This window comes from Nematolebias whitei, chromosome 7 (assembly GCF_014905685.2).
Source record: "Nematolebias whitei isolate Nwh7 chromosome 7, NemWhi1, whole genome shotgun sequence".
Lineage (NCBI taxonomy): Eukaryota > Metazoa > Chordata > Actinopteri > Cyprinodontiformes > Rivulidae > Nematolebias > Nematolebias whitei.
The window spans coordinates 43,117,545-43,145,394 of record NC_056504.1 but is presented as its reverse complement, the minus strand read 5'-3'; the positions used below and the strand labels follow the sequence as shown (position 1 = coordinate 43,145,394).

The 27,850-nt window shown below is 41.2% G+C and overlaps 2 protein-coding genes across 2 annotated transcripts; both read left to right on the top strand.

Moving 5' to 3' along the window:
* Window positions 1-746: 746 nt before the first annotated feature.
* Window positions 747-6,587, top strand: prph (peripherin). Its single transcript, XM_037678910.1, has 9 exons — window positions 747-1,360; window positions 2,452-2,512; window positions 2,768-2,863; window positions 3,027-3,191; window positions 3,282-3,407; window positions 4,229-4,449; window positions 4,583-4,635; window positions 6,240-6,313; window positions 6,408-6,587. Exons 1-9 carry the CDS (start codon window positions 747-749, stop codon window positions 6,462-6,464), a joined length of 1,467 nt encoding a protein of 488 aa, XP_037534838.1. The 3' UTR covers window positions 6,465-6,587.
* On the top strand, window positions 4,898-26,597 carry timeless (timeless circadian clock). The gene is made up of 32 exons (XM_037678909.1): window positions 4,898-4,911; window positions 8,956-9,038; window positions 9,134-9,287; window positions 9,413-9,527; window positions 9,649-9,711; window positions 9,807-9,908; window positions 10,002-10,157; window positions 10,240-10,373; window positions 13,245-13,332; window positions 13,439-13,615; window positions 13,766-13,983; window positions 14,065-14,168; window positions 15,733-15,902; window positions 15,994-16,119; window positions 16,327-16,482; window positions 17,291-17,384; window positions 17,457-17,574; window positions 17,665-17,866; window positions 17,958-18,097; window positions 19,300-19,379; window positions 19,662-19,785; window positions 19,867-19,949; window positions 20,071-20,225; window positions 20,347-20,578; window positions 20,674-20,742; window positions 20,884-21,002; window positions 22,705-22,957; window positions 23,607-23,646; window positions 23,738-23,823; window positions 26,152-26,188; window positions 26,279-26,370; window positions 26,447-26,597. The coding sequence occupies exons 1-32, from the start codon at window positions 4,898-4,900 to the stop codon at window positions 26,572-26,574; spliced, it is 3,912 nt and encodes a 1,303-aa protein (XP_037534837.1). The 3' UTR covers window positions 26,575-26,597.
* The last annotated feature ends 1,253 nt before the right edge of the window (window positions 26,598-27,850 follow it).

Here is a 27,850-nt window from a genome sequence, read left to right as displayed (position 1 = left end):
AAAACAGTTTAAACTTAACCATCGTGGTCCTGAGGAGATTTTGCTGCTGGAAAAGGATGGAGAGGTGGAGTCCATGGAAAATGTTTTTCAGAAACCTACACCCTAACAGGGTTTACTAGCCACACGCTTTTCCAAAAGGATGAAATAACTGCGGAGTCATGGCTCTTGCCTCAGACAGCCAGAATATCAATAAAGTATTCCATTACTGTAAAAAGGACAGAGACGGAGAGGAGAGAGGCATGGAGACAAATGGACGGAGAGAAGAATCAAATCAATGGGTCGTGTGATTCGGTTTAGCTCTGAATTTCAGGTTCTCTTACTGCAAAGCAGGAAACACAATCTTTCACAGACACATTTCATAATAATATTACGATAACGCATGAAAAGACTGCTTAAAATGAATAGTTGTACACATAGGAACAATAGAAAAAAACAGTTAAGTCTTGATTTATCGCCTTGCCAAGTGGCTGTGAAGGCATTAATGAGCGTTTGGAGAGGACGTGGTCATATCTTTAGTTATCAAGGCAATAGGGCGGCCAGTCTGGCTTCCTGCCAAGTTTTCTGGTTAAACGGATGTCTGGAGATCAAGTGAAAGTGCAGGAAAAGGCAGTGATGGGCAGGGAGTGGCCAAAGCTTGTGGTGATGAACGGAAGAGAAAGGAAGGGTGGAGTGAGGAGGGCTGAGGGAGGGGGAGGTGTGATGCTCAGAGGGTGAGTGTATAAAAGCCCTCCGCACTCCTCAGTCTGATGTCCTGTTGCTTCAGGAGCATCTCGAAGCCTCCAGCTCTCCACCTTTCATCCGTGACAGAGAACAGAACCAGAGCAACCATGAGCCACTCTTCCTCCACCTCCTACAGGCGCACTTTTGGAAGCCCACACCCCATCACCCTGTCCTCCTTCACCCCCGTGTCCTCTCGGGTTCCTATCTCTGGAGGCCGCTACATGCGTTCGGCCTCACCTGTTGTGGCATCCCGCTCTTCCACCTACCACCAACAGCGTTCCCGCCCCCAGCCCCCTCGCCTCTCCTACGACAAGGTGGACTTCACCTTGGCTGAAGCCGTCAACCAGGAGTTCCTCGCCACCCGCAGCAACGAGAAGGCTGAGCTGCAGGACCTCAACGACCGCTTCGCCAGCTACATTGAGAAGGTGCGGTACCTGGAGCAGCAGAACGGTGCGCTGCTGCAGGAGCTGAACCAGTACAAGGGCCAATACCAGCAAGGCCAGCCCAACCGGGCCTCTGAGCTCTTCCAGGAGGAGCTGAGGGAGCTGAGGAACCAGATGGATGCAATCGGCAAAGAGCGGGACCAGTACCAGCTGGAGCGGGACAACCTGGCTGATGACCTGGCTCTTCTCAAGCAGAGGTCAGTATCACAGTGACTAAAAAAAGATGATGGATGTTCCCCTGATCAGGGTTTAGAAGAAGAAACCAGACTCCGGGGAGGGTTTGGGGTGTGGCACATGATCGTGATGCTGAGCTGCATCATGTGTGCACACCGCGCTCATGCATGATTAAAAGATGTCTCGTGATGTTTTAAGCACCACAACTTCAGAGACTTTGACCAAACCTAAAACACAAGGATGCATGAGAGATGAGCAGAGGGTCGAGTTCGGGTGGAGGGACCGGACACTGGGTGGGGCTGGCTGAGAAGCAGGGAAGAAGAGGAAATGGGAGCAGAGTGGAAGGGGTTGGGTATCAGGAGGGACGAGGATGGTGTCAGAAAAAAAGAAATAAAAATCAATGCGACTCGATAACTCCATTAGGTGTGTTTCAGTGTCCCTCTGCTGATGGGATGGTGCCAGAAAGCCCATTAGGACTAAAGGGCCCCAGCGTAACACAGCATGAATTAAAGATGAGAACGGACGACCGACTAATGCTTTATGTCCATCCTGGGCAGGGCTGCTGTCTGACTAAACAGATGAAGCTGCGCAACCTCCCACACGATCAATCAGAATATGAAAGCAGAGAAGGAGAAAACTTGAGTATGGTATTTCAGTTTATTTTTAATATCTTGTAACCTTATACAAGAAATCAAAGTGGAAACTGAACAAAACTGTCCCGTTTCATTTTTTTTTAAAATATATTAATTTGCTCATTTTCAATCCACAGTCCAAAAACAACTCACTACCTCGGAAATATTATATGAAATAATCTTTTCACGATCTTAGAAAAGAGGACGTGTCTGCAGGTAATCTGATTGGGGTTGTGCAGATGACCTTAGTGCAGAGATTCTGCATTAGCTGATAGGAGCAGCTGCAAATCTCAGCGAGGACACCCCCCAAAGAGCCTTTAACGGGACTGAAAATGAAGATTGATCCAGAAAGCTTTTAGCCAGCTGATGCCTTTTGACAGGAAGGGAGATCCGAGTTAGCAAACAACAACAAAAATAAACATGTTAACTAAATATCCTTGGTGCTTCAGAGGAATGTGTGCAATATTTTGTTCTGCTCTCAGGTTGGATGAAGAAGCTCAGAAGAGGGCGGACGCTGAAAATAACCTGGTGGCCTTTCGCAAGGTAAACACTGAGGTCACCAGATAACGATTATTTTATTGATGACGGCGTCTGCAGTCTCAGATAACACATCTACTTCATTAGCTTTGTTATATCTGCAGCACAGTGTCACAACAATATGACTGGACAGACTTCTGGATGTAGATCCTCCAATACGATGAATGTTTAATAAAAGTAAAAACAATTAAAAGCCTGATAGTGGAGTTTCAGCTACAGACTTTAGTTTAAGGCTTTCTTTATGTCTTATAATCCAACTAGGATGTGGACGATGCTACGTTGTCCCGTTTGGAGCTGGAGAGGAAGATTGAATCTTTAATGGATGAGATTGAATTCCTCAAGAAACTCCATGATGAAGTAAGTGACGCTACCTCTGCACCTCTTCACTGTCACTGTCCAAACAGAGGGCCATTAAAAAAACTTTAAATCTAAAGAGCAACAGATATTGTAGGCTAAATTTTAAAATGGATCTTGACTTCTGTATGTGTTCCCGTTTGTTTGCACATGCTCGCGTTGTCAGGAAATCCAGGACGTACAAGTGTGTGTCCAGACCCAGCAGCTGAAACTGGAGGTGGACAGCACCTCCAGGCCGGACCTCACTGGTGCTCTGAGGGACATCAGGGCTCAGTACGAGACCATTGCCTTGAAGAACATGCAGGAATCGGAGGACTGGTACAAGTCCAAGGTGGGTAGAAGAGGCAGGCGCGCCCTCACAAGCAAACACGAAGCATTAGTTTGTTCATTTTTGTGCTCTTCGTGTTTGTTTCTCCACCAGTTCACTGACTTGACTGATTCTGCCAAGCGCAACACCGACGCCCTGCGGCAAGCCAAGCAGGACGCCAACGAGTCCAGGAGGCAGATTCAGTCTCTCAACTGTGAAATTGATGCACTGAAGAACACCGTAAGAGCAAATATCACCGACAGTGATCTATATTTCAGTTCAATGCAGTTTATTTATGTAGCGTCGAGTCACAACAGAAGTCTTCTCAGGGCACTGAACAGAAACATTCATATATATAAAAGTTAATAACATTAATTATCTGAGGAGCTTTGAGTTTAACTTCATCACAGACTTTCATCTTGAGCATGAAGGCGACAGTGGAAAGGAAAAACTCCCTCATGAGGAAGAAACCTTTAGCAGAACCAGACTCAGGACAAGTGGCCATCTGCTTCGATCAGCTGAGTTTGACAGGAACAGATACACAATGGCAGGTCAAGAATCACATGTTAAGATAGAAATAAGATCAAATGAAAACTATTCATTTGCAACAATTCATTTTAAGAAATGTGGTCAATTTGTCCTCCAGTAGTCTAAGCCTATGGCAGCATTACAAGCCAACCCTAACTGTAGGATTCATCAAAAAGGAAAGTCTTAAGTCCAGTCTTAAAACTGGCCAATGTGTCAGCCTCACGGAGAGAAACTGGAAGTTGGTTTCACAAGAAGAGGAGCCTGATAACTGAAAGATCTTCCTCCCATTCTGCTCTTGGAAACTCTAGGAACCACAAGTAAGCCTGCAGTCTGAGAGCGAAGTGCTCTGTTAGGAAAATATGGGACAATAAGAAATCTAATATAAGATGGAGCTAGGTTGTTGAGGGCTTTGTAGGTTAGAAGTAAGCTTTTGATGAAACATATATGAAACAATATGAATGTATAAATGTGATACAGTTTTAACTTTGTGTAATCTGTTTTGCTGCTGTATTTTATTTATTCATTTACTTCAGAATGAAGCTCTGCTGAGGCAGATGCGTGAAATGGAGGACCAGTTTGGCAACGAGCTGGCCAACTATCAGGACAACGTAGGCAGACTTGAGGACGAGATTCGTCACCTGAAGGAGGAGATGGCTCGCCACCTTCGGGAGTACCAGGACCTCCTCAATGTCAAGATGGCTCTGGACATTGAGATTGCCACGTACCGTAAACTGCTGGAGGGGGAGGAGAGCAGGTGTTGGAGAAACGCTGCATTCATTGCCGTTAACACTTTTTCTTAGTTTTTCTTTTTCAGAATCAAACTGCTGAGCTGTGATGTCCAGTTATAACGCAGATCCTTTTTTAATTATTTTTTTTTTTCCACATAGGATTGCTGTTCCCATCTTTAATGTTGGCATGAGTAACCACCTTGGTGAGAGAGGTAAACTACAGTCCTTTGTTTCTATAATGAATTTGAACCAAAGCTCAAAGGTTTGCTTGTATCTTTAACGTTTGTGAACTGGGGTACTGATTACTTTGTGGGGGGATTTTCTCTTCTTTGACCAACCCTTTTTACAGCAGTTTTAGATTAGAGTATTTACAATGGATGGTCTATAAATATGGAAGAGAAGAAAACATCATGAAAGTTTCTACAGGCTCCAGTGCTGAAGAAAAGCTATCTGGGAAAACAAATTGGTATTGAAATGCAGCTTTATTTGTATCCAGTGTTCACATAAATCTAACAAGTGAATTTGTTTAGTTTTGTTTTACTGCATGCTTTCTTTCATTTTATGCAGGGACCGGTTTCTTTTAAAGCAGTGGTTCATCTTTAAGCGGTGGTTCATTAAGCAGTGGTTCATCTTAAGCAGTGGTTCATTCTTTGGGCAGATTGTTTAACCAGCTGAGTTTCATGCCAGCAACAGGATTAGTAATCTAATTGTTACTGAACATATTTTAGTTTATATCTCTAAAAGTGTGTTTCAATGAAAACACAATAAACAAACAATATCTTACCTGTTGCTGATACAGCTTTCAACAACCTCAGTTTGGAAAAATACAGTTTGATTTTGACTGGCTAGCCCAAGCGAGGTCAAGTTCGAATTTGATTGCTGCCTTCGCAAAACAACTCAATGTTTAAAAAGTTACTTCATGTAAATACTGTTTAATAAATGTTTATATCACTGTTAATTTTGCATTACATGGTTATTCTAGCAGAAAAATAAACATTATTGCTGAACATGCCTCAGTGTACTCTAAAAGTGCCACAGCTAGCTGCTGCTGCTATTTGTGCTTGCAGAAAACCCATAAAATTACATGTAAAACAACTATAAAAGCATTTTTGAATATTCGTGTAATAACTTTTGCTATGAATTGCCCCACCCCTGCTTGGTCTAACCATTAGCTCATCACTCTGGTCAAATTTGAACTTTATTTTTCCAAACTGAGTTCATACAAAGAGCTATCTACAGCAGGTAAGATATTTATTACCGGTACTCATAACATTTTCACAAATGATTACTTGAAAGACAGAAAACTGTAAAAAAAACCAACAACAACAAAAAAAAAACTGAATAAGTAATATTAACAAACAAAAACTGTCCAAACCACGGGCAGCACGGTGGCGCAACTGGTAGAGCTGCTGCCTCTCAGCGAGCAGGTCCCTGGTTCAAACCCCGGTCCAGGGGCCTTTCTGGGTGGAGTTTGCATGTTCCCTCCGTGCATGTGTGGGTTTTCTCCGGGTGCTCCGGTTTCCTCCCACAGACCAAAAACATGCATGTTAGGCTGATTGGTAACTCTAAATTGTCCCTAGGTGTGAGTGAGAGAGTGAATGGTTGTTTGTCTCGTTTGTCTCTATGTGTCCCTGTGATGGACTTGCGACCCGTCCAGGGTGTACCCCGCCCCTCGCACAGTGATTGCTGGACATGGGCACCAGCGACCCCTGTGACCCAAAATGGAATAAGCGGGTAAAGATAATGGATGGATGGATGTCCAAACCACTGATCTGAAGGTAAACTTTTCATCTGTGTTTGTTCTGACATTTTACAGACTATGAAAAAACTCCGGACCCTCAGAGCAAGAAAACCGTGGTAATAAAGACGGTGGAGACCAGAGATGGAGAAGTACAAGAATATTAATTAAACTACCTAACCATGGTCAATATTTACTGTATTATTGTTTGAAAATAACTTATGTGTATTTTGCTTTTTTCATCAGGTTGTGAAGGAGTCCAGGAAGGAGAGTGACCCGAGTAAAACCACCAAGGACGAATAGACAAAAACTGTGAAGTTAGATAATGTGCCATGATAGGATAAAATAAAATAAAAACAATTATGGCACATCTAGTCTTATTCCATTAGTAATGTGTGTCATTATCTAGCAATGTGTCCCTCAGCAATGGTGCGAAGTTGGATAAATTCCTTTGGATTGTGTGACGCTGGTGCTATATAAGCCACCGAACATTTGCTAAACACCCGTCTTTATATGCAGGGCTGTTCAAAACCCCTTTATTCCTGTACCACTCGAGGCCTTGATTTACAGTGCAATCTCGTGGAACTCCATTCAACCACATATTTATAGCAGATAATTAAAATACATGCTTAGATAGGTGGATAAACCCAGGATTCTAGTACTGTATGTCAGTCTGTAGGTATGATTACTGATAAACTCGCTGACACTGCCCTGTGGCCAACACACCTTAAAAGACAGAGATTTAACTTCATCTGTCGGCTTTTGTTTTAGACGCTTTGCTACCCTCTTATTGTTCAAATAACCTTTTAAACAAAGATGTGGATTGCTTAATAAGCTTATAACAGACAAGAAATGCTGATACTGAAAATGTGATCAATTAACTAAACTTTTGCAGAATGTGCTTTTCAATGATGTGTGTGTCTGACACAGTTAATGAAGGAAAATGTCTGTTCAAATAAACTTCATTAGAGCAAGTATTTGTTGTCCGTCTGCGTTAATACTTTTAAAGTAGCATTTACTGTGTTTGTCAAAAATAATCTCTGTCCATATGAAAATATGACATGCTCTCCACAGCGTTCAAAACCGACATTTCTTCTCATGTGTGTTGCAGCCATATTGGATTTTGAGATAATGTTGGTCAACAATTGTTGACTATCTGGAAATCTGACGTCCAGGTGGCGTTGTAGTTGATTTTTCCAACTTAGACTGGAAAAGCACAATCATTGTGCATTGTTACTGCTTAACACTTTCCACTGGTCAGTAACGCCTAATGTTCTATTTGAAAACATTATTTTATATGAGTAAATAAATGAACAAATGCAAGACAATGGCAGTTTGAGTTTTTGCAGTGATAAAGTCAAAAGAAGCTGAACACAGATGTGTTTCTGTGTGGAGTTTGTGGGTTTACTTTGGATACTCACACTTCCTTCACCCACAGAACAAAAGCTTGTAACTTTGGTTAAATAAAACCCCAAATGAACCAAAATAAACAAAAAATATATATGAACAAAAAAGGTCATGTCATCTGGACCAGTTTCTTTTAAGTGAGAAACGTTTTGTCCCCCATCCGGAGGACTTCGTCAGTCTGCGGCCTACCAACAAGATCTGTATTAGTAGGCTTCACTGCTGTGTTTCAATCCAACCTCCTGTCTGAAGCTTTTTAACACATGCAAACAGAGCACACCCATTCAAAACCATCAATAATCAGGTACAACAATCAAATGTTTTAGGCCAAATGGCCAACTTGCTACTCACAGAAACAGCCTGAGGACAACCAAGGCCAAAATGGTTCAGAATAAAAGTTTGTAAACTCAATCATCCAGGTAGATAACAACAAAAAAGGTTCAGTCTTGTCATCAGAACCAGTATGCATGTGCCTTTATTATTGTACAAATGTAAAAAGACGTGTAAAGACAGGCTAATTTTAAAGTTGTGTCATATGTGAGCGCAAAACGAGTAGGATAATATTAAAACTTACTTCTGATGTTGCAACAGTTTGGCTTTTTCGCAGACTGCAGCTAAATGTCCCACACGTCGTGCTGTAGCCGTGAAACACGTTGGTGCCTGACAGACAAAACTCAGGGCACCAAGTTTCTCACAATCCTACAGTGACGACATTCTACTTCCGCTTTTTGTGTTTACGCTCTCTCTCTTGGCGCGAGACTTGTCGAGGCAGTTTGTTTTGCGACACTGGTTCTATCAAGAAAAAGTATTAGTTTCATTCATTGACGGATATTAAACTCGGCAGCTGGTGCGTAACAACCTTTGAACAGCCGAGTTTTATTATTTTTTGTTGTTGTTTGTTTTGTTTTTTGACCGAGTTCATTTAGCGTTCGGTGCTGCTGTGAGTTAGCTAACTTCCACTGTGAGAAGTTATATTTTTGTTATGGCTTGATATATTTAGCTCTCCTTAAACTGTAATAATTTAGTTCCATTCAGTTAATTAGTGTCCAAAACTAAACATTGTTTATCCTTGAGCTCATTTCAAAACAAGTGCAATGAGCTTTACTTTACTTTAATGACTGAGGAAAAATAACTCTAAAGCCATTTTACCTTTTTTAAGATGTAATTATTCATTATAGTCGGTTTTAGTAAATATAAAATGCAGCATTTACTAGTTGTAAGAAACAAAGAGCAATTAAGATTTTTTTATTTGAATAAAATCGTATCTTCCTCCTGAGCTGATTTAATAAAATAAAACCCAGAATCTGATGTTCTTGTTGTTTAACAGGGCACTGATTTTGTGTGTTTAGGTTGAACTCCTGCACTTGAACGCTGCTGGAGACTCATCCAGAATGAACTGTGAACTTTTGGCAACATGCAGTGCACTTGGTTGTTTGGAGGGAGACACCTACCACAAGGAGCCTGACTGCTTGGGTAAGTACATTCAAACTGTATAGGTATGTGTTTGCTGGCTTTTTTAAAACGTTTACACGTAATTGAGAGAACTGTCCTTGATGTTTGTGGTGCAGAAAGTGTGAAGGACCTGATCCGGTATTTACGCCATGAAGACGACACTCGCGATATCCGCCAGCAACTTGGTGAAAGTCAGATTGTTCAGAATGACCTTCTTCCAATTATTGTTCATTACAGACAAGACAAAACTTTATTTGATGCCTGCATCAGGTGAGACTCTTAACAAAGCTTCTTTCCAGTAAACGTTTAACACAATAATAATCGCAACACTGTAGTATGTGGAAATAAATCAAGTGCAAATAAAATAACTGTTTAAAGGGCTTTTTTTTTTCCAGGCTCGTGGTCAACCTTACTCAGCCTGCCATGCTGTGTTTTGGTAAAATCCCAGATGACCCGGTGTTTAGGCATCACTTCATGCAAGTGATGTCCCATTTACAAGCCTATAAAGAGGTATTTTATTAGAGTAAATACTGTTAATTAAATAAGTACAATAACGGCAATGCCTGCTGATTAAATTACACTTTACTGTAGATAAAATACTACTGTATATTTGTGTACTTGTTTGTTTCAGGCATTTGCCAGTGAGAGGGTGTTTGGTGTTCTGAGTGAGACCTTGTACAACCTCCTCCAACTTGTGAGTCATTTAACTTGCAGTAAAAATGTTTGGTTTTTTTAAAACTCCCTTTTTTCCGCTGAGAAAATCTGTTTTTATGCGTTTCATTCATTCAGGACTGGGAACAACGACAGGAAGAGGATAATCTTCTTATAGAGAGGATTTTGCTTCTGGTCAGAAATGTGCTTCATGTACCTGCAGACCCCCTTGAAGAAAAGGTTTGATTCTGTTCATTTGCTAAGAATCTGACTTTGTGTTTTTTACTCTTATTTAACCGTTTCTTCTATCTTTGGCCTCCTGTCTGGTTGTAGAAGGTGGATGATGATGCCAGCGTCCATGACAGGGTGCTGTGGGCCGTTCACATGAGCGGTTTCGATGACCTGATCAAGTTTGTTGCATGTGCCCAGAGCGAACAACAGTGGAACATGCACGTGTTGGAAATAATCTCCCTCATGTTCAGAGACCAGGTTAGACAGTGATTGTTCGGCTTTACACTTATATAGATTTCCTTCTGTCCAGTGCTCGAGCTTCTTTTGTTGTGATTTATAGACACCAGAGGCTTTGGTGAGCGCTGGTCACGCTCGATCAGCAGAAGAAAAGCAGAGAGACTCTCAGGAGCTGGAGGCGCTGAGGCAGAAGGAGCACGCAGAGAAACGCTCTCGTAATTTACAAAGAGGAACCAGGTAAAGACGAGCTGGAGATCTTTTTCAACAGGAGGGTCTACCTGTTGTCAAAAATGTTTGTTTCTCTGGCTTGTTTTGCCTTGCAGTCCTGTTCCTTGGTTGTTAGGAATCCAAAAGTTTTACAACTTGTTTTTCACAAAATTTGTAATCCAATATCAAATGTAAAATTGAAAAATGTGCATTTACTGTGAAAATGCAGTGTGAATAATTATTGCTAAATGATGCTGCTGAAGAAGCAGAAGCCAAGCTGTATGTTTTCAGTCGCTGAACAGTAGAGAACAGAAGTGGCAAAACACTGGCAAGAAGGCAGGAAATGCTAACTTTGAATCAGATGTAGCAAAATGCTAGCAACAAAAGCATGAAAGAGCTAGCTTAATGCTAGAATTAGCAAAGCGCTAATAAAAAAAAAAGAATGCAAAAAGCTGTTTTAGAGGCAGAAACATCAAAGTGCTAACTAAAAGGGGGAAAATGCTAGCTAAGAGCCAGAAGTAGTAAAACATTTGCAAAAAGCAGGACAAAGCTAGCTTAAAGCTAAAGTAGCGAAACACCAGCAAAAAGGCAGGATAAAGCTTGCTTAGAGTCAGAAGTAGCCAAATGCTTGCAAAAAGCAGGAAAATGCTAGCCAGGGGAAACGTTTGCTGAATTAGTCTAAAATAAGCAGAAATTAGTTTAAAACAAAAAGTTTAAATTAGCAGAGAAAAGCTAAAATTAGCAACAACAACAAAAATGGTGAATAATAGCTGAAAACAGAAAAAAAAAGCTTAAATTAGAAGGAAGCAGAAAGAGCACGTTTGCTGAATTAAGCTGAAAAAAGCTAAAGTGAGCACAAAATGGTGGAATTAGCTGAAAAAGCTAAAATTGGCAGGAAAAACTTCTAAGCAGTAGCTGAAAATATAGAAACAAGCTAACATTAGCAGACATAAGCTTAAACGAGCATTCAAAGCTGCAATGAGCAGAATGTGGTTAGAAGAAGCACAAAAAAGCTGAAGATGGCAGAAAGAAGCTGAACCAGAACAAAATGTGACGGATTGTAAACAGATCAAAGGATGTGAAGTGAGCTCAACTCATTTTTAAGGAGAAACAAATGGCATAAAAAGCTAAGTATTTCTAAAAGCTTAAGTTTCACAATACCTAAAGTTATAGCAGGAATGTCCTGAATGAGCTGAAAGTTTTGGTGTATGAATTGCTGAAATAGCACAAAAATTGCTGAACGAGTCGGATGCCGAAAAATGTACGGAAGACGATAATAAAGAGAAACAGGAAGTAAAACATGTATATCTCCTGGAATCTCTCATTACATATGTTCCTTTTCAGGAACATTGCGCATGGCTCAACTCTACTCTCGACTTGTCTTTTTTAATATATATAAATTTACAGCCGACGTTTTTACCAAGCAGTGCTGATACTGTTACAGTGACTCGAAAACAGCGACTGCAGGTCACTGAGTGGACAGAAAATATTCCTACATGTAGACGCAACATCAGCATCTCTGCAGCAGCTTTGAATTTCTGCACACACCAAACATCTTTATATCAGGAGGGGAAACTGTTGCAAATCTCTGTTTACAAACCTAAACACAGATTATAAAACCACTCGTATCTGAAATGTTCATGAATTATGGATCTATGAGCTTGATGGATTAAGTGCAACTATATTTATCTGTGCTGGCCAGTTCTGAGTTGTTACAGTGTGAGAAGATGTCCAACATCCATAAAGATTAAATTAATTTGAATTATGTCACGAGGGCGCTACAATCACAGTCACAGTGTTGATTGATTTCCTTAAAGCTTTGAATGATACCATATTTGTGTGAATGCTTATATGAAGCATTCATTGTGATCCTTTTTTATGAATTGAGATCATTTTACACCCTTCAAATCTTTAGATCTGTTTACAACCTTTTACTGCTCCTTTCACATTCTGTTCTGCTTCAGCTTCTTTCAGCTTCCTTGTGCAAATTAAAAAAAAAAATTCAGCTGTTTTTTCAGCTGTTTGTGCTCCCTTCGGCTTCTTTCTGCTAACTACAACATTTTTGTCCTTTCAACTTTTTTCTGCTAATTTCAGCTTTTTATGCTATTTCAGCTACTATTTAGCTGTTTTATGCTAATTTTAGCTTTATCAGCTTATTCTAGAATTTTTGCACTCGTTTAAACTTTTTTCAGCCTAATTCAACAAAAATGTGCTCTCTCCACTTCCTTCTAGTAATTTAAGCTTCTTTCTGCCTTTTTAGCTACTTTTCAGCTTTTTTTTTCTTTTCTAAATTCAGCTGTTTTCAGATACTGTAATTTCCACATTTTTCTGCTTCTTGCAGCCTAATTGGGCAAATGTGTTTTTTCTTCTGCTAATTTGAGCTTGTTCTGTCATTGCAGCTACCTTTTTTAGCATTTTTTTTAGCTACTGGTAATTTCAGCTGTTTTCAGACAAATTCAATTTTTTTCATGCAAGTTTCAGCTACTTTCAGCCTAATTAACTCCTTTCAGCTATTTTTTCAACAAGTTACTTTTTTCAACAAGTTATTCTGCAATAAGCATTCACACTGCATTTTTGCAGGAAATGCAATTTCTATAGATCTTTTACAACTTCCTCTGTTTTTTTTCATTCATTCAACCTTTATTTATACAGGTTAATCCCGTTGAGCCTCGGGGACTCATTTACAAGAGAGACCTGATTTCTTAACGAGAGTGATGATAGCAAAGGATAACAATGACAACAATAGACAGTTATAAAATAGGCATAGGCTTACAAGTTTAAGTTTCTCTTCTTTTTTTTTTTTTTTTACAAATCAAAACAAAATAGCAACCAAACTTCCTCTGTATTGCATGGATATGTATCTTTTTTGTTTAACAGCTTTTCTGTTGTTGTTTTTTTCAGACACTCTCGTTTTGGTGGGTCTTTTGTCGTTCAAGGCCTCAAAGCAATTGGGGACAAAGACGTCATCTATCACCAAAATCTGAACAATGCGAGTTCTCGTCCTTCCTCAGCTTTTCACTAGCATCCCAAAAAAAAGAAAAACATCCCAACATCGTGAGGCAGCAGTTAATGCATCTTTGCGTTTCATTTTGCAGTTCAAACATTACACCCATGACCTCGGTAAAGCAGTGAGGCGCGTTCCCAAGAGGAATCGACGGGCCCAGGAATGTAAGGACAAACGGCGCTCGGCCTTAAACGTCCGACTCTTCCTGCGAGAGTTTTGCGTCGACTTCTTGGAGAACTGCTACAACCGACTCATGTACCTCGTCAAGGTCGGCCGCTGCGACAAGACTTTCATCAAGCTTTTAGCATAAGACTAAACACACGGATCGATCTGGAAATTCAAAATGTCTTTCACCTGAAGTGTTTTCATGATGTGAGCATTAGATTTTGACAGATTTAAGCTTCCCTTTCCTCCACAGGAAAGTTTGATTCGAGAGCAGTCCCAGCAGCACGATGAGACCTACTACCTCTGGGCGCTCAGCTTCTTCATGGAGTTCAACCGTGGCAACGGTTTCCATGCCGACTTAGTTTCTGAGACCATGTCTGTTCGCACTTTTCATTTTATTGAACGCAACATTACCAATTACTACGAGATGATACTAACAGACCGCAAAGAGGCCACATCCTGGTCCCGCAGGTGAGACTGGTTTGAAAGAGTTGAGAGGTAACGGATAAATGAGGCTTTTTCCTCCCACTTGTTCATATCTGTTTATTTTAGGATGCACTTGGCTCTAAAAGCATATCAAGAACTGCTGCTGACTGTGAACGAGATGGACCGCACGCCTGATGAAAGCATCCGTCAGAGTTCTAATGTTATTAAAAGTAAGGTGTTACTCATTCACTGTAAACTTCACTGGCTTTAAAAATGCTTTTAAATTAGATGTTCATTTATGACTGATTAACTTTTGGAGTTAACCCAATTCAAAACGGTTGCCACAGTTATTCAACCATAATGCAGTACAGTAGTCCCTCGCTACTTTGCGGTTCGTTTATCGTGGACTCGCTCTATCGCGCTTTTTCAAAATAAGATTGGACATGACACACAATTGGCCGAGTGATGGATAAACCACACGATCGGCATAGAATTTTTATTTAAAATAAATTATTTTAAATTATTTAGCACCTTTGTGCAGCCCGTGCTGCAGGATAAACTTCGAGCTGCAGCTGATCAGCTGATCTCGGTGCAGAGCTGAGAAATGGGCGTGGCCAAGAGCGCTTGCAGGTGGCAAAGTGCAGAGAAGGCAGGGAGCTGAAATCATGACATTCTTTTACAGTTTAGAAACATTGATCATTTAGAATCTTGCAAGCGTGTGGGAAGGGTTTAAAACACCTTCATATATATATATATATATACTAAAATAAACTACTACTTAATACTTGTACTACTATTCCTACTTTGCAGTTTTTCACTTATCGCGGGGCTTCAGGGTATGGATCCCCTGCGATAAACGAGCGGATACTGTATTTTGTATTTTAAGGCTTTATAAACCCTTCTTACACTCTGGCAATGTTCTTAACTTGTAAACCTACATAAATTTAACAACATATGTATATGTACTGTACAGTATTGCAAAATTTTACTCACCAGCTCTGCAGAACAGCAGCTCAGTTCCTGTCAGGCTCGGTTCCGGTCCAGCAGACCTACCCTGCAACGACGAAGCCCACGATGTTCTAAACTCTTAAACCTACGTAATTTTAAGCACCGTTGAGCACCAAGATGCTTTAGAGAGAGCCGGACCTTCAGATAGCCACAAAACCACACAATGGTTCAGATCGAGTCCAAATCCAGTTGAAAAAGGTCCCAGTGAGCTCCAGAGAAAACACCAGACTTCCAAGCGACGCCTCCCAGCTCGAGAGGCTCCCTGGGCCGGCAAGCAGCTCTCAGATTGACCGATGAGGCTGGAAGTCCGGTTCTGGTCCAACTTTCGGTCGGTTCCATGCAGCTCTCTGCATCCACTGAGCGCCGAAGTCACTATGAATAAGGACTGAACTTTTTCGTATCAAATCAAAACTTTCCCTCCGTTTCAGCAGAAATCAACAGCTGAAAGCTCTGTTGGGACTTCTGGGAAATGTAGTCCTTTTGACTGGCGATACTGTATAGGCTTATTGAGAGAAAACTACAAAATGGTGATGCCTGTCCGAAGTATTTATTTTTTTGTTAACTTTTTACTGTATCCCGTACTGTCCCAATCACATGAGCAATATTAAAGTTGACAATCGTGTGTCATGTACACATTGTTTAATTTTTTATTTTTTATCATATACACTCTTACTTTGAAAAACCGTGAAGTAGTGAGAAACTACTGTAATCACAAAAATATCTGTCAGTTTTACAGATATTGGGCTAGTAGCTGAGGGTCATCATATGTTCACCTCTACTGTGCAGGTAACATATTCTACCTGATGGAGTACAGAGAGATATTCCTGACTTTGCTGAGAAAATATGACGAAACGAAGCAGCCACAGTCCTACCTCAAAGACCTGGTGGAGTCAACACATCTGTTCCTGCGAATGTTGGAGCGGTTCTGCAAAGGTCGGAGGAACCTGATCGTGCAGGTCGGTTCTCTTGTGTTTATTCAAAGTGTATCTTTTTTTAAAACATGCTTGAGATGTTGTCCAGATGTTTGATGTTTTGATCACTCTTCAGAGGAAGAAGGTGAGGAGGAAGAAGTCACACGGGAAAAAGAAGCAGTCTGCTTTCGAGTCTAGTCCTGAAGAGCTGGCGGAGACATGGAAGACTGTGGAGGAAGAGCTGAGGGGAACAAGCTTTCAGGTTAGTGCGAGAACTGACCTCTAGGTGGAGCAGTGAGCAAAACAGGAAATATCCAAAAACGTTCAATCTGGTCCTCTGGACATTCAAAAAAACAAAACAAAGCAAAAAAAACAGGAAATACCTTTTATTAAATTCAGTCTGATGAAAATAAAATGGACTTGCCTTTAGTCCACATTCAGCGCCACACCTTTTGCTTTCTGCTCTCAGCTGTCCGAGTCTTTAACGGAGAGCATCGTGCCTTTTGACGCCACGTCTGAAACTCCTCTCGAGGAGCAGAGAACCGAGGCGATGGTTCGAGTGCAGGATGCTCTACTGGCTCGATTAGGACCCGAAGCTCTGGCTCTGCTGCGAGCCGCCAGGTCAGTAAAACATTATTGTTCTTTATTCCATTTATTCTGCCGTCCTCCTCCTCGTGATGAAGTTTACGACTAAAAGGAACGCATAAAACTATCACATGAAGTCAAAGTTATCCGAGCAGCAGTTCAGACTTTCTTCAGTGGGGTTAAGTGGACAGGTTATGAACAGTTAACATCTTACCTGTTGTGGATGGCTCTTTTAGAGAAATGGTTCAATTCTGACAGGATTGACGACTTTAATACTCGTTTGAAAAATACATCAAGGCAAGCAGTGAGTTCAATTTCACCCTTTTATCGTTTCAACTCAACTCTACATGTGTTCCAGTTTTTTGTGGTGTCGTTTAAGGGCAATATGGCAAAAACTCTACAAACAAACCTTTTAGGAACACACTTCAGTTCAAAATTTTGGGTGTTAAGAAACTTGCAAACTGAATTATTTGCAAAGTTTAAAAATGTATTTTTTGTCAATGTTCTTTTGCGGGTGTTAAAAATTAGTCGCTGTTTGCTGATTTCTCCTCCAAGCTAGAAAATGTTATTGTGCGACTCAAGAAAAAAATGTGTATTTGTTTATGTAAATATTAGACTTTTAGGGGGTAAATGTGTAACCCACACGTAAGGGTAATACTAAGAAAATGAGATATGCTTAAAATATGTAAATATTTAAAAAGTAAAAGATAATATTTTGTATTATTTTAATGTTCGAATAGCCGCTGAGTAGTTTTGTGATGGTTTATAAGGAATTCTCACTTTCCTGCCTAAATGAATGTGTTTAGCTGCGTAAATGTTCAGGTTTTCTTCGTGTCGTGCTCAGGGAGGTGTGGCCGGAGGGCGACGTGTTTGGGTCAGCTGACGTGGAACCTGAAGAAGAACTTGAGCTCCTCAAGCAGATCCTCCACGCCAATCTGCCACGTCAGTTCTTTATTTAAATATCGTTGATTCCCTGTTGAACTGCAGGCATTTAACAAGTAATTTCTACTTCAGGACCATCTCCCGAGGCCGTGGCTGAGGATGAGGATGATGGAGCAGAGTTAGAAGAGGAAGAGTTAGAACCTGTTCAGCTTTCTGAAACGGAGTTCAACTTCCTAGATTTTGTTAAAAAGTGAGGACATAAGAGAAGAGTCTTACAGTCTGCTTTTAGAAGAGAACTGTCGTTCCTAAAACGATTTACTGTTTCTCTCGTCTCTGACAGATTTGCCAACCCTGCCATTGTTCGCCCGTACCTTCTCCTGTTAAAGTCTTACTCCAAAAACACACCCCACACAAACCACTGCATCGCACGAATGCTGCACCGCTTGGCTGTCGACCTCAAAATGGATGCCCTGATCTTCCAGCTGTCGGTCTTCTACACTTTCAACAAAATCCTGAGCGACCCTGCTGCAGCGGCATATAAGGTGCACGAACACAGGGAGGTAACGTTTCTGGTGATGGAAAGTCTTCTCTAGATTGACACGAGCTCTCTCCCCTTTTTCCTCCTTTTCACAGGAGCTAGGGACCTTCGCCAAGTACGTGCTGAACCGTTTCTTTTCAGTGGCAACACAAAACAACAAGGCGTACGTTGAGCTGCTCTTCTGGAAAAATGTTGGGGCTGTCCGTGACATGACTGAAGGCTACAGCAGAGATGGGTGGGTGTTTGTTGTTTGTTGTTTTCACTATTGAGATCCATTTTTCTTCTGAACGTTTTTCAGCATCTTTCTCGTTCTACAATTTTTGTGCTATTTAACAAATCATATATCAAAAGGTTCAGCTCGTTCAGGAGAAAGGTGCTATGACTTTTGGTATTGGTGCAACTTTAGCTTTTTGAAATATTTAGCCTTTTCTGCCACTTTTTTCTCATAGAAAATGAATTGAGCTCATTTTACATCCTTCATATCTTTAGATCTGTTTACAACCTTTTACTGCTCCTTTCACATTTTGTTTCGATTCGGCTTCTATCAGCTTCTTTATGCAAATTTAAACTTTTTTCAGCTAATTTCAGCTGGGGGTTTTTTTCCAGCTGTTTTGTTCTCCAGCTGTTTTGTTCTCCGTTCTTTCTGCTAGCTAGAACATTTTTGTGCTTCTTCTAACTTATTTCTGCTGATTTCAGCTTGTTATACTCCCTTCAGCTTATTTCTGCAAGTTTCAGCTATTTCTGCTATTTCAGCTATTGAGCTATTTTTATGCTAATTTTAGCTTTTTCAGCTAATTCCACATTTTTTGCATTCAAAACTTTTTTCAGCTGAATTTAGCAAAAATGTACCCTCTCCACTTGCTCTTCTGGTAATTTAAGCTTTTTTCTGCCTTTTTTTTTTTTTTTTTTTTTTTTTTTTTTTTTTTTTTTTTTTTTTTAGCTTTTATTCAGCTGGTTTTTGCAAATTTGTTTTTCAGATAATTTTCTTTTTGTGCTCATTTCTCCTTCTTTCAGTCTAATTGGGCACAATTGTGCTCTCTCCACTTCCTTCTGCTAATTTAAGATTCTTTCTGCCTTTTCAGCTACTTTTCAGCTATTCCTTGCTAATTTCTGCCTTTTTTTTAGCTAATTTACTAATTTTTGTGCTCATTTCTGCTTATTTAAACCAAATTCAGCAAATATGTGTTCTTTCTGCTAACGTAGGCTTGTTCTTCCATTTCAGCTACATTTCAGCATGTTTTTAGCTAATTTTCAGCAAGTTCTTCGGCACTATGCATCCACACTGTATTTTCACAGAACATGCAATTTCTCTAGTTTTGTTTGCACTTACCTAGTGTATGCCCGAGCTGACTGTTGGTGTAAGTTAGAGATGCAGTCGAAGGCTTTTGGATTTATTTATGCTCTCGATGTAAAAACAAGATATGTCAAACATTTCAGGGAGGGGAAAAAACCATCGTGGACTGAAGAGGAGGAAGAGGAGCTGCGGAGGCTCTACATGGAGCACCATGATTCTGAAGGTTTGCTTAGACGTGTATCGATGTCTGCACATCTTTTGTTGTGTTATTTACATGCTCAAGTGATCAACTCAAGCTGAACTGTTAATTTAATTCAGAATGAAACGGGAACAAAGAACAATGCTCATCAAATGCAACAGACCTCTAATCAGTGACTTATCAGCAGTTCTTGTCCCACTATAAGTTCTTCAAGAAAACTAAAACTTGTACAACTAATAATGTAAAGATCTAAGCATGTAAAACAAACAAACAAACAAACATATAAAAAGATGTTGATGTGTTCAGTGCCGGACATCGTGGAGACTCTCCTGCCATTACTCAGCAACTGTAACCGCACTCGGCGGCAGGTCGTCACTCAGCTGGTGCACATGGGTCTTGTGGGCAACGCCAAAGAACTGAAGAAACCAAAGTATGTGCCCTGGTTTGTTTAAATAAAGTGATAAATGTTTATATTCGTTAAGACGGTTTATAATTGTGTTTTGATTTAAAGGAAGGGCACTGGGATCGTTCTGTGGACGGAGCAGCAGGAGTTAGAGCTTCAGATGCTTTTCGAAGAGTACAAAGACTCTGATGGTGACCAGAGAAACCTTTTTTATTCTCAAACTAATAATCCAGTTGTTCCGCCACAGTTCACATCTGGAATTCTGCCGGTTTGTAAATATACGAGTGATTAAAAGCATTTATGCTAACACAGATGTGCTGGGTAACATCCTGAAGAAGCTCACAGCCAAGCGGTCCCGGGCGCGCGTGGTGGACAAGCTGCTCAGTATGGGCTTCGTGTCCGAGAGACGAGAACTTTATAAGAAGAGAAGCCACGGCGCTAAAGGAAAAAGCTCTGGAAAGGGAATGGTAAAATTGCTTTAGATGCACTTTAAATTTTTTAATTTTTTTACGTTCTTATAAAAAATGTTAAGGTATATTTCTAATATTGTGAACAACATTTAAATAAATGTCTAATTTCCTGCTACAGACTGAAGAAGAGTTCTTAGCTGGACTAACACAAGACCTTCAAGATGATCCCCTAGACAGAGATGATGATGATGACGATGATGAGAGTGACAATGAGTCTGATGATGGAGAGGAAGATGGAGATCAGGAGAGAGAAAAATCGCAAAATGTTGAAAAAAGAAGCCCAAACTTTCCCCTGACGATAAAGAGGAGAGCAGACATAGGCAGTATGGTCAACGCTCTACAACAGGAAGGTAAAATAAAGACCAAAAAAAAAAAAAAAAAAGACAACCATATTATAAATTAATTCATTTGATTACTTTTAACGTTTCTTCTTTTGATCTAAAAGGCATGTCTGGACCGTTGTTGTGGCTGCAAAATGCTCTGAACAGAACAGCAAACGATCGTGAAGATGATGGTGAGCGTGACAAAAGCACTGTTGTTCCCCTCTTCAGTCTCTTTATGGTGGTTCTGGGAAGGTTCTCATTAAAGTTAACAGCGCGCAGAGGAGAAAAATCTCATTTAATTAGTGTTAATGAACTTTTGGTCCATTTCCCAGATCTGTCCCAGGCTGTTCCACTTGTCCCTCTAACTGAGACAAATGAAGACGCGATGGACAACAAGAGCTTCCAGAGGCTGTTGCACAAACTGGGCATCCGACCACCTGCAAATGAACAGGTGTGTCTTTGCGTTTGTATCTTTTAGCACATTTCATTACCAGGTTGAGCTTGCTGTTTGTTTGATATGGTTTGAAATCGTTTCCAAATCTGTTCGGCAAATCATTTTTATCATACGCTGGTCGAAAAACGGACGTGTTATGGTCTAGTCTTTGTCTGTACACCCAGGCCATAACTTCTGATCTGCTCAAGAGAATTTAACAAAACTTCGAACACATCGGCCTCATCACTAGACGCAGTGTAGCATACGCTTTTCATCACTCCATCTCCAAGCTCAAGGTCACAAATCAAGGTTAAAGGTGTTACAAGGTCATTGCTGTAGGATACTTTGTTGACGGGCGTATAATGTGTTGTATCTGATACTCCTGTTTATTAAAAATCGGAAAGGTATAAATTAGGCCTGTCGCAATAAACGATAAATCAATTAATCGCATGATAAATGAAAATTATCTATCTCATTTTCATTTATCGGCTTTATCATTTCTTCTTGTCTCTTTCTACTGAAGACACTGGATGACAAAAAGACTCAACTCCGGTGCTCTTCACTGACCCCTCTCTTTCTCTTTCCTCTTTAAAATCTGTTTTAACAATCCATGATTCGTTAAAAGCAGCTAAGCTGAGAAGCTAAGTTATGAGCTAAGCTAACAGGCCGACCTCGGGGAAAAAACCTCCGTCTTGTCTAAGCTCCAAAATTCACGGTTGAAACATGTGCCTTTGTGTAAAAAGTTTTTTTTTTTCTCTGCAAAAAGAAGCTGAGAACTTGTTTACTGTTTTTGTATTAAAAGCTTTGTTTGACAAATGCTATGCTAAAGAGCTCAAACCACACCGAGCGTCCGGCATTTTGAGAACCGAAAAACAGGAAAGAGACGGCCCATGTCACGTCAAAGGGCCTCCCTCCCAGTGTTGCCAGGTGAGAAATGTAGGATTATCGTACTAGAGACATAAAATTATTGTATTTTGAGGGAAATTATCGTACACCCGTCATTACCAAAATAACAAATCTATTGATGCGTTCTAGTAGTGATGGGTCCGCTTCCAGACCGGCTCTGCTTCTTCTTCTTTTTCTCTTTTTCTTTCCCTCACTCATGGGGCGGGCGCAGCGGAATATTCAGCCAATCATGGCCGTTGTTCTGAGGTAAACGCATACATGTCACTCGTAGGTAACATTTAGAAAAGCATGATTGACTGGAATTTCCAGCCAATCGTGCATCTGTTTGCAGACACGGATGCCTTCAGGGTTCACAAAAAAACTCCGACAGACAGTTGCGACAGGCTGATGACAACTGATTCCAACCACACATTCACGGAATGGTCAAATTATCGTATATTTGGCCTTTTTTGGAATTATTGATCGTACAGAGGGCAAAATTGTCGTGCAAATACGATAATTATCGTACACCTGGCAACACTGCGCCCTCCCATTTTTCTTAGAGACATGCTGCTCCCTCACTATCCATCCTTTGGTTCAAACAGTCTTATACTGCCATCCGGTGGTCAAAAAATGTACTACAAACAAAATTAACCTACATTTCTTCTTAAATTTGACAATTGTTTAATATTGTCAAATTTCAAACAATATTATCGTTTATCGCAATAATTTCCGAGACAATCGCCCAGCAAAATTTGTTATCGTGACAAGCCTAGCATAAATGACATTTGATATATTCTTTATTCATTAATGTGAACTTTCGTCTTGTAATTAGGAAACCTTCTGGAGGATCCCAGCAAAGATCAGTCCGTCTCAGCTTCGGAGTTCAGCTGCAGCTTTAACTCCTGGAGAGGACCAAGTTGAAAACTTTGAGGAGCAAGAAGAGCCCAGAGACCCAACAGACAAACCCCAGGAGGAGGAGGAGGAGGAGGAGGAGGAGGAGGAGCTCCCAAGTGAACAAAGAGCTCAGGCTCTGAGAGCTCTGCTGCTCGCACGCAATAAGAAGCGCCGCTCTGCTGAGTGTACAGGTGGGAGTTTCATCCTTGGAACAATTTAATTACAGATTTTCCAGCGAGGTATGTGTTGCTTTACAAGGTGCACGTAAATCTTTCTTTTACAGTGACTTCCCTTGTCTCACAGTGGAGACAGTAACATTCAGATCGCTGAAGAAAATATAGCAACACAAAGTCATGAAGTTAAAAATGGGAAGTTTTACACGAGTATACTCTGGCTTCAGAGAAAATTCAGACTGAGTTTAAAGAAAGTTTCAGCTAGTTTAAAAAAAAGGGGATAAAAAAATCTTTAATGGCCTTTAAATAAGCTGCAGCCAAGAAATACACCAAGGTCCCTCAACTTTCTTGGAAGTAAAAGCAACTCTCTGGAGAGCTTTAATAAGAGAAGAAAAACATCCTAATTGCCATAAAACGTAAAGAAATAGGGCAATATACCAGCTCTTTATAAAATGTAAATCCCCATTAACAGTTTTTTTTTAATCTTTTATCAAACAAATTTCTTGTTCATTTGTTTTTGCGATAAGTTACAGCTGCAAACTTTAATAAACTTAAATAAGCTAAAACGATGGGAATTTGCTTTAACGTAAAGACTTTTTAAGTGTTTTATTTTTTTTTCTCGTGTGTGTAATTTTGTTTTGTCGTTATTTTTCATCCTTTTTGTCAGATAACACTTCTGTTGGTGACACAAAGAGCACAGCAGAAAGGTAAGGTCTTGCCTTCTTGTGTTTTTTTAATATTTAAGACAAAGGCTGTTTTGTAATTTTCACACACCGGTAGTCCTTTTTTATATAACAGATCCCGGGAAAAGACCTCAAGTAAAAGAAGCAGAATACTGGATGATGATGATGATGATGATGATGGTGGCGACGATGAGGAAAAAGGTACTCTTCACTTGGTAAACAGTGTTTCTCCAGATGTCAGTTCTTTCTCCCCATCCCGACACCTTCCTCCGCCCACTCCATCACACCACCACTCAAACAGGGCCTTGGGGTTCTGGTGCACTACTGAGCTGCAGGGAAGATCCTCCATCTCCATGGTCCTGTGGAGACCTGGGCCCCAATTTTATTAGACACTCACTTATAACATTCTCACGACACATGCATATATAAGGTCTGGGGTGGGCGCACGGTGGCATATAGGTGGTGGGATGTGCAGTCATTCTCACCTCCACGACCTGTGCCCACTCTCATATGTAGCATGTAGACATTTAGGGTTCTGGGCAAGGGTTGGGGGGGTGAACAGGTGCTGCCTGCTCTCTGGGAGGGGGGGTGGGGTGTGATCTGTGCCGGTCGCCTCCTTGTCCCCCTCCCATTTTAAACGCAGTATATAACAACGTGCATCAACACCTTATTTGAGTGGGAGGAGTGGGGTCTTCCTGTTAATTATTTATATATTTTATTTTCCTTACACCCCCGTTCTCCGTTTGACATTTGGGGTTGGGGGCAGGGAGTGGGGGTAGACCGCCTGGTTGGGGTCTGGTCTGTGGATGGGCTTTGGGCCTTGGGGGGCAGTTGGGAGTGGGGCCGGTGCTCCGGTTTTCCCTGGGTTGTTAGGATTTTTTGATCAAGGTTCCTGGTCGCGATAGCCGGCCCTTTGGCCGGGGTGGCTGCCGGGGGGAGGGGTCACCTGTGGTTGTGGTTGTGTGTGTGTTTGTGTGTTTGTTGGTGGTGTATGTATGGTGGCGATCGGGGGTGTGGCTTTGCTTTGACAGGGCGCTGACTGGTCGGCCTGGTGTGAGATTTGCGGTGGGGGGTGCTGTGTGTATGGGGGGGTGCGTAGGCGATGTGCTGGGGCTTCTCCGGGCCTGTGGTGTGAGGTTGTTGGCGTGCCTGGTCCTTGGTGCGCTGGGCCGGCCTTCCTCAGCTGCTGCTCCCTGCTGCTCTGGCCCCCGGCCTGGGGCCGGCTTGCGGCCTCTGTCAGGTGGGTGGGGCGCATGGACAGAGCCTCTGTCGGGCCGTCTGTGTGTGCCTGTTTATGTCTCAGGTTGGGTTTTGGGTGGTCCCCTCTCTTGGATCATTTTGGGCCCCCCATTTAATGTGGGGTCTACTTCCCCCTGTTGCAGTCCCCGCCGGTGGCAGGCCCCCCTGCCGCCGGTGTGTTGGTTGGGGCTGAGTGCTTGGGTTTGTGCCGGCCTGCCCTGGTGGCTGCCTGCTGGGGCCTGGGTGCCCTGGCTCTGTCGGGCCTCTGTTGGGGGGTGGTATGACCTCAGGCCCGGTGTCCATGACCGGATCTGCTCTGGAGTAGTGGGTTGCCGGTGGGGCCTGTGGACTTGTCGCTGCAGCCTCCTGGGGCTTCTGCTTTGTGGCCGCTGGGGGTCGCCTGCTTCTCTCTGGGGGGGTGCGGTTGTCCCTGTTGGGGGACTCCCGGGGCTCTGGGCTTTGGGGCTGCTGTGTGTCTGTGGCTCCGGTCTTCCCTGTGTTACCATCGTGTTCTGTGGGGACGGGTCTGTGGGTCCCCACACTCACTATTGAACATTTTTATGGAGAAACCTTATAGTGACGACATGCTCACACAGGTGTTTAGATTCAGGTGTTTATCAGATACACACTCAGTTGGGTTGTGGTGGCCATCAAATACATCTTGTATTACCATGTACTGTATAAAATACTTTCTAATGATGTTACAAGTATCATTATATATGTTGTTTGTTGTTGCGGTTTCTCAGTTTTGTTTTGTTCTTTCCGCAGGTCTAGAGGCAGACTTCAATGATGTTGATTTGTGTTCTCTTTATCCCTCTCTCTCTCTCCTCTATTCCTATCTCCTTCTTTCTCTTTTAACCCTTCTCACACTTTTATGCTTTGTTTTTTGTTTTTCATCCCCATGTCCATTACATCTGAAACAAACCCAAAGCAAATTCTAATAAAGTTGTATTTATATATCAAGCAGAGCATTAAGGCCAGCCATAATGCTCTGCTTGTGAAAGTTAAAAAAAAAGAAAGAAGGCAGTGTACCAGCTCTTTATAAAACGTAAATCCCCCTTAACAGATTTTTTTTGTTTGTTTGTTTGTTTGTTTGTTTGTTTATCTTTGAGCAAACTTAATTTCTTGGTCATTTGTTTTTGTAACAAGTTACTGCTGCAAACTTTAATAAATTGTAAAATAAGCTAAAATGATGGGAATTTGCTTTAAGATAAAGACTTTTTAAGTGTTTTATTTTTTTTTCTCGTGTGTGTGATTTTGTTTTGTCGTTATTTTTATCCCTTTTGTCAGATACTCCTGTTGGTGACACAAAGAGCATAGCAGAAAGGTAAGGTCTTGCCTTCGTGTGATTTTTAATATTTAAGGCAAAGGTTGTTTTATAATTTTCACACACCGGTAGTCCTTTTTTATATAACAGATCCCGGGAAAAGACCTCAAGTAAAAGAAGCAGAATACTGGATGATGATGATGGCGGCGATGGTGATGATGATGGCGGCGATGATGAAAAAGGTACTCTTCACTTGGTAAACAGTGTTTCTTCAGATGTCGGAGCTCCAACATTTGCCTAACGTTGATTTCTTTACAGAGAACGACGCCACTTGTGCGATGGAGATCGATACAAATGCTGATGCAGATTCAGACCAGGAGGATATTTCTGTTCCTGTGAAGAGAAGGCGAAAAATGGTTTTAATTGATGAGGAGGACGAAGATTAGTTTAAGTCTTTAATGGACTGCAGGCAAGAAGGTCCCTGGTGTTACATGGAGGGAAATCGGCCCTCTGGAGGACTGTAGTCCAGACAGCAGAATTATTATCAGAATACCAAACGACTCAAAAAATGAAAACTGTTATATCTTATGAAACTTGTTGCTTTTCTTATTAACGTTTACAACATGCTCAGTTTGTGTCGGCAGTTCTTTAATGATTCAATTATTTTACGTTTGACTTGAAAGTTGTTCCACAAGTACAAAAATACACAATGTTTCTTAGTCCTGTTCAGTCTTTGATTCTCACTGTCATAATAAAATACATTTTGATCAATAAAACAGTAGTTAATTAGTGGTTACTCTTGGAGTTCTGGTTGTCTCGTAGATGCAGTACACATTTTCATCACTAGAGGGCATGCAGGTTATCAACTTAGTCCTTTGGGTTCAAGGTTTAACTCAAATAAATATGTAACAATTGAGTTTTATTTGGTTCTTTGACAATTTTCTTAAACAGATAATAAAAAGGGAGACTTCTGTTATCGTCTTAGTCTTGCTTTTTGTTGCAGGAAGTAATTACTGGGTGTACAACTGATGTAATGTTTAAAGGCAGCCTGATTCAAGATGGCTACCACAGCCTACTTACCTTAGAGAACACATGATTGTTAATACCTCAGTGAGTTGTACAGATTTTGGCCTAGTTTGGTGTGGTAGTAGCTGAGACTGATCATCAACACTTATTTGGAGTGCTAACAGATTGCACAACTTTCCATATTATCTGTTTGGAGTCTACAGTCTGTTAGCAAATTATTTCATGAACCACTGGACAGATTTTAATGAAACTTCTTGAAAATAACCCTTGGTTGTTTACAACACTGTAACTTTTGGAGCCCTCCAATTTCAGAAGCTGGCACAGCCGGTTAACCTTGAAATGGGTATAATTCAGTTAGTTTTACAGATATTAAACTAAAAAATTAGTGTGTGTAGCTGAGAGTCATACCTAATACATATCCCAAATGATGATATATGATAACTTTGCTTCAAACTTTATGGTTAATCAGAATTTTCTGGCCATGTCTGAGTTGATGTGTTGTCCTCACATCTGGATGACATTATAGGAACTTCCTGTCCCAACATCTGCTCTGCCTCCCGCCCCCCTATCTCCCAGATCCAACAGAAACCTGACAAACGGCGTCATGAGGTGAGCACAGTGATGGGTGAGTGTAGATCATGAATTAACGAGGCACTTCATCTGTACTGGCAAGTTTCTAAGAGTTCTCCGTGAACT